At 44.7% G+C, this 12,432-nt stretch overlaps 1 protein-coding gene across 1 annotated transcript in view; it reads left to right on the top strand.

Annotated features, from left to right (window-relative positions):
* Window positions 1–12,432, top strand: part of GDPD2 (glycerophosphodiester phosphodiesterase domain containing 2) — a 185,125-nt gene that overhangs the window by 43,780 nt on the left and 128,913 nt on the right. The window contains exon 2 of the mRNA XM_029607252.1: window positions 9,875–10,025. Coding sequence (XP_029463112.1) covers window positions 9,927–10,025 — 99 coding nt within the window. The 5' untranslated portion in view covers window positions 9,875–9,926. The remainder of the gene's footprint in view (window positions 1–9,874; window positions 10,026–12,432) is intronic.

Genomic DNA, 12,432 nt, shown 5'->3' with positions numbered 1-12,432 from the left:
ACCAACAACATAGGAAAATGTGGGAGGGAGGTTCTGGAAGCCAAATTTAGGCTCTTAGGTAGAAAGCTTAAATCCAGAACCTCCAGGGTAGCATTCTCTGAAATGCTCCCTGTTCCACGCACAGGTCCTCAGAGGCAGGCAGAGCTCTGGAGTCTCAATACCTGGATGAGACGATGGTGCAAGGAAGAGGGATTCAGTTTTGTAAGCAACTGGGGAACCTTTTGGGGATGGAGGAGCCTCTTCCAAAGGGATGGGCTCCACCTTAACCAGGGTGAAACCAGACTGCTGGCGCTAACCTTTAAAAAGGAGATAGAGCAGCTTTTAAACGAAAACAAAGGGGAAAGCCGACAGTCACTCAGCAGCGCATGGTTCGGAGGGAGGTATCTTCAAAGGATACTAATGATGCATTAGAATTAGGGCATCCCAACAGTGAGGTTCCAATAATAAGAAAAGTAGTCCAAGTGCCTGTACCTCAAAACTCACCTGAGCTAAAAAAAAATTCTAACTTATCACTATCAATTAAAAAGCAGAATGAAAATACAAACAAAAAACACACTTTGAAATGTTTGTATGCTAATGCCAGAAGTCTAAGAAGTAAGATGGAAGAATTAGAATGTATAGCAGTAAATAACGACATAGACTTAATTGGCATCTCAGAGACATGGTGAAAGGATGATAACCAATGGGACAGTGCTATACCGAGGTACAAATTATATCGCAATGACAGAGAGAATCATCCAGGAGGCAGTGTGGCACTTTATGTCCGGGATGGCATAGAGTCCAACAGGATAAACATTCTGCATGAGACTAAATGCTCAATCGAATCTTTATGGGTAGAATCCCTTTTGTGTTGGGGAAGAGTATAGTGATAGGAGTATACTAACATCTACCTGGCCAAGATGGTGAAATAGTGAAATGCTATGAGAAATTATGGAAGGTAACCAAATTGGTAGTGCAGTAATAATGGGAGATTTCAATTACCCCAGTATTGACTGGGTAAATGTATCATCAGGACATGCTAGAGAGATAAAGTTCCTGGATGGAATAAATGACTGTTTTATGGAGCAATTGGTTCAGCAACCGATGAGAGAGGAATCAATTTTAGATTTAATTCTTAGTGGAACGCAGGATTTGGTGAGAGAGGTAATGGTGGTGGGGCCATTGGCAACAGTGATCATAATATGATCAAATTTGAATTAATGACTGGAAGGGGGACAGTAAGCAAATCCACGGTTCTAGTGCTAAACTTTCAAAAGGGAAACTTTGATAAAATGAGAAAAATAGTTAGAAAAAAACTGAAAGGAGCAGCTACAAAGGTAAAAAGTGTGCAAGAAGCGTGGATATTGTTAAAAAAAATGCCATCCTAGAAGGAAGACTAAACGATTATTGGCATGGTTAAAAGGTGAGGGTGAGGTGAAACATCTTCATTCAAAAATTGGAAGAAGGATCCATCAGAAGAAAATAGGATAAAGCATAAGCGTTGGCAAGTTAAATGTTAGACATTGATAAGACAGGCTAAGACAGAATTTGAAAAGAAGTTGGTCGTAGAGGCGAAAACTCACACACTCGAACTAAGGCTGCAGAGTAATTTCAAAATATTCAAAACCAATCTGAAAACCTGGCTTTTTAAACAAGCTTTTTATAAAGATAAAGAGAAGGAAAAAAACAGTTGACTGATAAGGACGCACCAAACTAAAAGTAGTTACTTGTAAGCTACAAATGCACATTAATGTTAAATTCAAACTGCCTAATATGATCCCAACAGACAAGCCTAATTTACACACATTTTTTTTTTAAATGAATTGTTACCGCACTATGATGGCACATGATTAATTTGTAATCTATACCACTCACATTTTCATTAGCGTGCCTTGCTGTAAACCGTTGTGATGGTTATCTAACTTAACGACGGTATAGAAAAGTTTTAAAATAAATAAATAAAACAGTAAAAACTTTTTAAAATATATCTGAAGCAGAAAGCCTGTGAGGGAGTCAGTTGGACCTTTAGATGATCGAGGGGAAAAGGAGCACTTAGGGGTAGATTTACAAAAAATGCGCGTTCGCGTACTTTTGTTGGCCCACCAGTCGCAAACAAAAGTACGCTGGATTTTAGTAGATACGCGCGTATCTGCTAAAATCCAGGATCGGCGCGCGCAAGGCTGCCGATTTTGTGCAGCCGGCGCGCGCCAAGCCGCGCAGCCTGCCTCCGTTCCCTCCAAGGCCGCTCCGAAATCGGAGCGGCCTCGGAGGGAACTCGCTTTCGCCCTCTCCTCACCTTCCCCTCCCTTCCTCTATCTAACCCACCCCCCCGGCCCTATCTAAACACCCCCCCTACCTTTGTCCGGGGATTTACGCCTCCTGGAGGGAGAAGTAAATCCCCGCGCGCCAGCAGGCCGCTAGTGCGCCGAGACGCAACCTGGGGGCGGTTCTGGAGGGTGCAGCCATGCCCCTGGACTGCCCCAGGCTGAAACCACGCCCCCGGGCCTGCCCCCGAAATGCCGCGTCCCGCCCCCGAAATGCCGCGCCGATCGGCTCCGCCCCTGACACGCCCCCGACACGCCCCCCTCGAAAAACCCCAGGACTTACGCGAGTCCCGGGGCTCTGCGCGCGCCAGCAGGCCTATGGAAAATAGGCGCGCCGGTGCGCAAGGCCCTGCTCGCGTAAATCCGGGCGGATTTACGCGAGCAGGGCTCTTAAAATCCGCCCCTTAGAGAAGATAAGGCCATCACGGAAAGATTAAGTGATTTCTTTGCTTCGGTGTTTACTAAAGAAGATGTTGGGGAGATATCCATTCCAGAGAAGGTTTTCATGGGTAATGATTCAGATGGACTGAACCAAATCATGGTGAACCTAGTTCCTTCAGAACCCCAGGGTTCTGAAGGAATTAAAAAAATGATAAAGGGGATGCAACAGCTCCCCTATGAGGAAAGACTAAAGGGATTAGAACTGTTCAGCTTGGAGAAGAGATGGCTGAGGGGGGATATGATAGAGATGTTTAAAATTGTGAGAGGTCTAGAACAGGTAAATGTGAATCGGTTATTTACTCTTTCAGATAATAGAAGGACTAGGGGGCACTCCATGATGTTAGCATGTGGCACATTTGAAACTAATCGGAGAAAGTTCTTTTTCACTCAACGCACAATTAAACTCTGGAATTTGTTGCCAAGGGATGTGGTTAGTGCAGTTAGTGTTTAGTGTAGTTGGGTTTAAAATATGATTGGATAAGTTCTTGGAGGAGAAGTTGATTAGCTGCTACTAATTAAGTTGACTTAGAAAATAGCCACTTGCTACTAGCAACTGTAACATGGGATAGACTTAGGTTTGGGGTATTTGCCAGGTTCTTATGGCCTGGATTGGCCACTGTTGGAAACAGGATGCTGGGCTTAATGGACTCTTGATCTGACCCAGTATGGCATGTTCTTATGTTCTTATCTCCACCCCCCATATATCTAGCCTGGTCATTGCAGTGACATTTCTGGGTTGGGGTCATGCACCGAGGCTCCCTCCAGAACCTTGCAATCATGGACCCTGAATCCAGCCAGTAGGATTTACCAATTATTAAGTCTTCCATGGCAAAGGCCCTTACCACCCTCACCCGAAATGGTCCCCTGAAATCATAGAGGCATTCAGAGAACTTAAGGATGCCTTCTTGAAGAAGTCTTGTCTCTGTTTTCCAGATCCCTTGCGTCCCTTCATCCTTGAAGTAGACACTTCTACACTGGGATGTAGGCACAGTTCTAAGCCAACACTCTCCAAAAGGTGTTCTCCATCCCTATTAGTTCTTTTCAAAGAAATTTTCTCCCATGGAACATAACTGTCATTGGCGACAGAGAACTCTTAGCCATTAAATTAGCTCTTTAAGAGTGGCATCATCTACTCAAAGGAGCCCAACACCATATCACTATATATGGATCGCAAAACTTTTGAACATCTGCACCATGCTCAGTAATCGAATGCAAGATAAGCTCATTGGTCCCTGTTCTTTTCTTGCTTTAACTTTGGATTGCGGTATCGTCCAGCTCTTAAAAACCTATGGGCATGCTCCTTTCAAATCAAGGATGTTCATGAGCCTCCTGGGCACATCAGTCACCCTGCTAAGGTTCTATTGGCCACCTCCATTATAGTCCCTCCAGGGAAGACGGGCATACCTTTCTGACTACATGAAAAGGTATTGAAATGGGCCCATGACTCCTATGTCACAGGTCACCCTGGACGGGCTCAAATCCTTGCACTGCTTCAGCAATACTACTGGTGGCTCCAAATGAAGGAAGATGTCAAGGCCTATGTTGACTCATGCCCTACCTGTGCACAGAAATAAATGCTGCATGGCTGACCCTGGGGATTGTTACAGCTGTTGCCATCCCCTAGGGAAACCTGGTCCAACTTGTCTATAGATTTCATTGTGGACCTCTCCATCTTAGACTGTGCCACCATGATCTGGGTTGTTGTAGATAGTTTCTCAAAGATGCTCACTTTGTCTACTTCTGGGTAGTCCTTCTGTCCCAGAATTAGTGTGGCTCTTTACAATCCATGTATTTTATCTACATGGATTTCCAAAGCACATCCTGTCAGAACGAGGAGTACAATTCATCACAAAACACTGGCATTTCCTCTGTACAAAATTTGACATCATGCTGGATTTCACTACAGCATATCACCCCCATGAAAATGGGCAGACAGAATGCACAAATGCACATTCAAAACCTTCTCTATACCTATGTCAACGAGCGCCAGGACAATTGAGCCGCTCTCCTACCTTGGGTCGAATTCTCACATAATACCCACTTCAGTGCCACCATCGAGTCTTCCTCATTTCAACTAGTCTATGGCAGACAGCCATTAGCATCTCTGCTGCTCCCCGTAGCAGTATTTTCAACAGCAACCCAACTGTCTGCCCGGGAACCAGAAGAGCTTTGGATATCAACAAACACCTTCACTCAGAAAGCTGCTGATAAGACCAAAAAGGCTATTGATGTCTATAGAAGGCCAGGTTCTCAATTTAATGTGGGTTGGAAGGTGTGGCTGAGCACACAACATATATGCCTGAGAGTGTCTTCCATGTGCTTGTCCCCCCCGCTATATTGGTCCCTTTTCTATACTTCAGCAAGTGAGACTCGTGACATATCAGCTGAGGCTGTCACCAGCATTGAAGATACATGGGTCTCTACTTAAATCCCTGATATTCACCTGTCCCCCTAGGGCACCCCCAGAGCTGCAAGAAGTGGCCAGCGACGATAACACGATTTATGAGGTTGAAGAGGTCTTAAAATCACATTGGAGGGGTAAAAAGGTTGTGTAACTCCTTTCTTGGAAGGGATATGGCCTGGAGGAGAACATTTGGTAGCCAGCCTCCAACATTCTAGACCATGATCTTTTGAAGGATTTCCACTTAGGCTACCTGGGGAAACCTTGAGCCTCAGGAAGGGGCTCCTCCCACAGACCGCTACACTCACCACAGGGTCCAGGCCTCTTCAGGACACAGCCAGCTCTTCCCTTCTCCTGTCCTCATGGTGAGATGCTGTCACCTTCCTGTCAGGCTTCTCAAGGTGCCATTCCATTCCACCTTTTCTTAGATGTATACTTGCCTCAGCTTGCCTATTGGACCTTCCTTGAATGCCTCTTGCCACTGACCACTGCTTGACTACTGGACCTTCCTTGAAAACCACCTGCCACTGACCACTGCTTGCCTACTGGACTTTTCTTGTACACTTCCTGCCTATGACCCAAGCTTGCCTTCATCTCTACTTGCATGCCCTTGTCTCTTTTACAGATCTTCTGACCATCAACAGAGGTCCCCACCTAAGACCTGCCAGCCCCAGCACCCAAAGGCTCAACCTGAGGAGAACGTGGGCTGGTATAGGTGAAACTCCACTTGAGCCTCTGCCTTATCTGACTCCACTAGCTGATGGTGGGGACCTGCAGGGCTCAACCCTGCAGGATGTGTCAACTCCACCTCTGTCCAAGGTTCCATGCCCACAATGAAATCAGGGCTGCATTTCATTCAGTGCTCAGTTTCAAGGAGTTTCTCTAAATGCTTCTTACTGGATCAGCCTTAACAAACAGCCTTCTAGGCATCTTAATTCACTTCAGAAAAGAGCCTGTTGCTGTAATTGTTCACATCCAGCAGATGTTCTATTTTGTGGTCCGAGAAAATAATAGGAATTACTTAAGATTCCTATGGTACAGTGACAATAACATCAGCAGTGACATCATCTAGTACCATATGAGAGTGCATGTCTTTGGCAGCAGACCATCACCAGCCATGGGCACTTATGGACTCCAAAGAACAGCACAAGAAGGAGAAATGGAGTATGGTACAGATGCCAGATTGTTTGTAGAAATTGACTTTTATGTGGATGATGGAGTCAAGTCTCTGCCTTCAGAGTACGAGAGCTTTAACCTGCTAAAAAGGACATAACATATGTTAGCCATTGCTAACCTGAGACTGCATAAAACAGCTTCCAACAGAGCAAAAGCAATGGAGGTGCTCTCATCGAAGGACCATGCAAAGGATCTAAAAGATCAACCTAAGAGTCAACACCATCAATTCAGTGCAGCCTTGGTCTCAGCTGGGATCTCAAGAAAGAGACATTCACCTTTCAGAACATAAGACATGTCATACTGAATCAGACCAAGGGTCCATCAAGCCCAGTATCCTGTTTCCTAGCAAGTACCCAAACATTAAATAGATCCCTTGCTACGAATGCTGGCAACAAGCAGCGGCTATTCCCTATTGACTAATGGCAGTTTATGGACTTCTGTAAAGCTGAAATATAGACTGCCAGGCAAGGGACTGTAAAGAACTTTTAGACCCATCATTGAAACAGTGCTTCTCTTGGCTCGTGGAGAAGCATGAGTGCTTTGGACTCCTTACATTAATTAGAATTTAATAAAAAAAAATTAATATTGAAATCTTATTTCAGACAGGAAGTATTCTGTATCCTCAGATGTTTTCCTGTTTGTTCACTGTTGATAAATTGCAGGAAGACCTTGTGAGACTGGAAAATTGGGCATCCAAATGGCAGATGAAATTTAATGTGGATAAGTGCAAGGTGATGCATATAGGGAAAAATAACCAATGCTATAATTACACAATGTTGGGTTCCATATTAGGTGCTACAACCCAAGAAAGAGATCTAGGTGTCATAGTGGATAACACATTGAAATCGTCGGTTCAGTGTGCTGCGGCAGTCAAAAAAGCAAACAGAATGTTGGGAATTATTAGAAAGGGAATGGTGAATAAAACGGAAAATGTCATAATGCCTCTGTATCGCTCCATGGTGAGACCGCACCTTGAATACTGTGTACAATTCTGGTCGCCGCATCTCAAAAAAGATATAATTGCGATGGAGAAGGTACAGAGAAGGGCTACCAAAATAAGGGGAATGGAACAACTCCCCTATGAGGAAAGACTAAAGAGGTTAGGACTTTTCAGCTTGGAGAAGAGACGACTGAGGGCGGATATGATAGAGGTGTTTAAAATCATGAGAGGTCTAGAACGGGTAGATGTGAATCGGTTATTTACTCTTTCGGATAGTAGAAAGACTAGGGGACACTCCATGAAGTTAGCATGGGGCACATTTAAAACTAATCGGAGAAAGTTCTTTTTTTACTCAACGCACAATTAAACTCTGGAATTTGCAGCCAGAGGATGTGGTTAGTGCAGTTAGTATAGCTGTGTTTAAAAAAGGATTGGATAAGTTCTTGGAGGAGAAGTCCATTACCTGCTATTAAGTTCACCTAGAGAATAGCCACTGCCATTAGCAATGGTAACATGGAATAGATTTAGTTTTTGGGTACTTGGCAGGTTCTTGTGGCCTGGATTGGCCACTGTTGGAAGCAGGATGCTGGGCTTGATGGACCCTTGGTCTGACCCAGTATGGCATTTTCTTATGTTCTTATGTCCTGTTTTCACAGTGTCCTGCTTCCACAGCAGTTTTTCTATTTCTGTTTCTAATGCTGCTGCGTTCATGCTTTACTTTGCATAATTTCTTTGGTTGCTATTATACTGCGTCTGATGGTCAGCATGCACCTTCATAGCTTCTGCTGTATTCAGTGCACTGGCTCTAAATGATTAACCTCTGACTGAAAGCCGAAGTGCCAGGGAGTTTTCTTGCCTCATGTTTTGGCAGTTTTCTTTGATCATTACTGGTTAGGTTTATGTGAATCAGCAGTTAACCTGGCCAATCCTGCACAATTATTTTTATTTTACTTGTCTTTATTTCAGTGTCCCAGACTATGCTGGTTGCTGCAATCAGTTTATGCACAGTAAGACTCTGTTAATTGTTTTACCTGTTAATAAAGATGGAGTTGAAGAAGCAGCCGCCTCTGCCTTCGAGTAAGGACAGAGTCAAGCTATCTGTTAAAGCTCTGCATAGGAAACGCAGAGAGGAGATGCAATGATCTTTAAAGAGGAAAACATTTATTTAATATTTTGTTGCAAGTAAAAATTGTCCAGATACTACTCCAAAACTTATAATGTACCATGGGATCTATTTAATGTTTGGGTACTTATAGCCTGGATTGGCCACTGTTGGAAACAGGATGCTGGACTTGATGGACCCTCGGTCTGACTCAGTATGGCAAATTCTTATAGTCTTATTATAGAATCCAAACTGCTCAGGATAATAGGGATACAAGATAAGATATGTAGCAGAAGTGCAGCGGTCTTTAGGTGAAGATGCAGTCTGTCTTCAGAATAAAGCTGCTTTAGTGGCCAGAAATGAATCGAGCAATGCCAAGTTCCAGCAACACAGGAATGAAGCCCCTATACACCAATGGTGTTTCTGCACATAGCAGATGCCTATTACAGGGGTCCAAATCTTTTCATTTACCTGCCAAGAAGTTAAAAACAAAATTTCACCACACTACATAAAGAATAACATTACATGAAAAATGAAAAATGTTATTCTAATAATGATATCCATGATACACTCATTCTTCTCCATTGCAAAGGAATAGAGGTTGTGCACTTTTTACAACACCTCTAGATAAGACTTGGGACCAAACACCAGAATTTAAACGAATGCGGTCTCTCATTGTGAACAGCCAACATGATATTGAAAAATGAACGAACTCTAAGCCACCTCCGCCATTCACCTGTGACGCAATGTTTAGAAAAGCAAGTAATAATAACAGATGAGAAAAAGGGGGCCTCCTCTGAAATATTGGGATAAGATATTACCCAGTGAGAGCATGCTGACCAAAATATGACTCTAAAACAGTGCACTGAAAGCCAACAGATTTTAACACCAACCAATGTAGCTTAAGAAAATGATGACCGACTGATTTCTTTATTCAAACTGAGCAGTACCGAAGTATTTAGTGTAAAAATCTAGTTTTGCTCACACTGTCCCACCATTAAGGGGGACTTTGTCTCTCGTGTTTTGCCATCATAGCACTATTTTATCATTCCTTTTCTATGTCTATGGTAACGAATCATTGTCGTCCTCCCGAGTCTGGCATGGTTGTCTTTGCAGCCTTCTCATTCTTTTGGTAACAAGGTAGAAGCTCAAGGGTCAGGATCACTCCTCCTGAGGAAGCGTTACCTGCTGATTCCCCATACAGAACGGCGAGTCGAGACTTTACACAGGTGGTTTTGTAACTGCTGTACATGAAAGTGAAAATAAAAGGACGGCAGTTATTGTGTTCCCCCATCCCACTCTGATACGGTGACAGAGTCCTGGAAAGCTGCCCACGGATCACTCGCACTGACCTTTGGACTGCACGCCCCCAGCATCAGGACTAAGCTTTTCCACACGTGGCTCTTTCCACTCTGTGATTGGCTTCACTTTCATACAGGAAGGAGAGCTACACACTGCCGAGGTGCCTCAGCTACTCAGCTCTTACTCTCTCCCCTCTTCTCTCGTTCTAGGTCTCGAGCATCTGAGCTCAGCACAGCCGCAGGGTCCCACCTACTGCTTGCGATGGAGGATGGTTGTGATTGTGGCCAGTTCTGTGTCGGCTGCCTGATGGGATCCCACAGCTGCAACTGGAGAGACAGAAAGAAACAAAGAGGAAGCAAGGTATGAAACTAAACGGGGTCACAGCACAGGCAGCCCGCACACCCCCTCAGCACACCCAGGCACTGACGCAATAAGTCGTTTGGAAAAACATGTGTCCAAACTGGGTGCCTATTTTTTTAAATGCGCGTACAGCCACGTCTCCTGGGCGCCTGATGCAGTATGGTAATGAGGTGCTGCGCTCCAAAGGATGCGCTAGGGATCAATTGTGTGTCCCTAGCACGCCCTTGGCACCGGGCGCCAGGTTAGGAAAACGGACGCTGGTAAATTGAGCATCCGTTTCCCTAAGCTGGTCGCCATCAAGACTTTTTTTTTTTTCCATGTTGCTGCTTTCTGTGGTTCCTCCTATTTAGTAGCACAGTGATACTAAAAGTAGGAAGAGCCACAGAAAGCAGGATTTTTTCTTTTTAGTGAAGCCTTGATGCGTGGCAACACTTAACGCCAGTTCCGGGGTTGGCGTTAAATTTGCCGTGTTAAAAGGTGCGCGTTGGGTGCACAGCAATGTTTTGCATCGGGAGCTAATAGCCTGATCTACATGGCATTTACATGTGATGAGCGCTGTTAGCTACATGCGAGTTTACACACGCGCGTTGTGGGCACACTAACCCCCTTTTTGCATCAAGTGTAAGGCTAGCACGTACCAAAACGCACATCCAGTTCTTGGTTATGCTGTGTGCTAGCCTGAGCGCATGATACTGCATCAGCCCCCGGCCTGCTAATGCAGGCAGGCTGTACAAATCCTTAGCAGCTCCATCATCAGGGCTGGATTTAAGATTATGGTGCCCGTAGGCAGAGGACCGGGTTGGGAGATTTTGCCCCCAGAAATCAGACAGCAGTAGAGGGAGTCCCAGTTCATGGGTGCTTTCAAATTGTGGTACCCAAGGGCATATGCCTATATTGGTTTTGCCTAAATCAGGCCCTGTCCTTCCTACAGATGGGCAGATTTAATCCCTCTCTCGCCTATCCTTATAAATTTGAACATCAGACGATCCCCACCCACAAAGTCATAGCCAGGATGGGGTAAAGGAAGAGCAGCCATCTCTACATAGGGCTGCCAACGTTTTGAAAGGAAAAAAACATCACCTGCCCACTCCTGGCCTTCCCTCACCATAACCCCCTGCCCCTCCCCCTTTATAACTGTAACACCTGGGCTAATTAGTCCCAGATAGAGGTTGCAGAGAGCACATTTCAAATGTGGTAAATTTCCCTTAATGTTAAATTACATTAATCTCCAGAATTCCCTGAGCAGGGGAAACAAGTCATCTAGGCCCTTTTTGCAATTGTAGTGAAATAAATCCCATCTAGTAATTGTATACAGCAGTGAGGAGTGCTCAGTTCATTAAACAGTAAAGAGCACATTGGAAGCTGTGAAATGATGAAATGTTTATTATGATGTCTTCAGCTGAGAAGTTACAATCAGGGTTTTGGAATAAATTTGTGACATCAATTCTTTATTCATGGATGTCAAGCTAATTATCCCGGTACTTTAAAATGTATCTTTTCCCTCCTTTCCTATGGTAAGGGGCAGATGTAGATCCCCCCGTGCAGATAGTGAATAGAATGTTATACAAAGTCTCGTCTCCTACTTCTCCGATTCTGAACTCCTGTTCCCTTTAACGCGCCAGACTGATATTCTCCCGTAATCTTCATGGGCCTTTGTGTCGTCCATCCAACTCCTTGCTCCCCTCTCTCCTTCCCTCCTATGGATGCAGATGATCCCAGGTTCCTTCTCAGGGAAGAGACCCTTTCCCTTGGTGATGTTATAACAAAGGACTGACCTCCTAATTAAGGGGAAGCCAGAAAAAGTGAAATAAAAGGCCTTTTAAGAAAAGTTGGGAACTCATGAGTCAAGGCTGGAAAATCTCCCAGCTCACTGAAAGGAAGTGCTCTTAAAATGAATAAGTAAATGAGGAGTCAGACAGCCTTCTTTTGTCTATTCAGGGGGATGGTGCCCTCCAGAAGGGTAATTAAACTTTCCTGAAAGTAGAATGCTGGTCTGAGTATTTATGTCAGAGGAACTCGCCATGTGCTCTCCTACATGGGGGTGCTGTTTCCTTTCCACCCAAAAAAATGGGTTTAATCCTGACCCGGTAGAGAAGCAAGGGGTTTCTATACAACCAATATCTCTTCCTCCCCCAAACATCTGATTCCTGTTTCCCAGAGCCCCCCCCCAACACAGTAGTGAGAGAAGAGGTGTCAGCAGGGGATTGGGGACTGGGGTCTAAGGTTTCCAGCTCCAGTGGCTCACATTGGGAGTGGGGGGGGGGGGGAGGAGGGGGGAGACAGGTGATTGCACTCTTCAGCCCCCTCCTCAGAGCTCCCAATACAAATGATCTCATTACACATGAAGTATCCCCCAGACCTGCCCATGCATAAGATCCCACAAATGCAGAACTTTTCAGTACAGCGC

This window comes from Rhinatrema bivittatum, chromosome 6 (genome assembly GCF_901001135.1).
Source record: "Rhinatrema bivittatum chromosome 6, aRhiBiv1.1, whole genome shotgun sequence".
NCBI lineage: Eukaryota > Metazoa > Chordata > Amphibia > Gymnophiona > Rhinatrematidae > Rhinatrema > Rhinatrema bivittatum.
The sequence above is the reverse complement of the archived record's forward strand: the minus strand, read 5'-3'. Positions and strand labels throughout refer to the sequence as shown.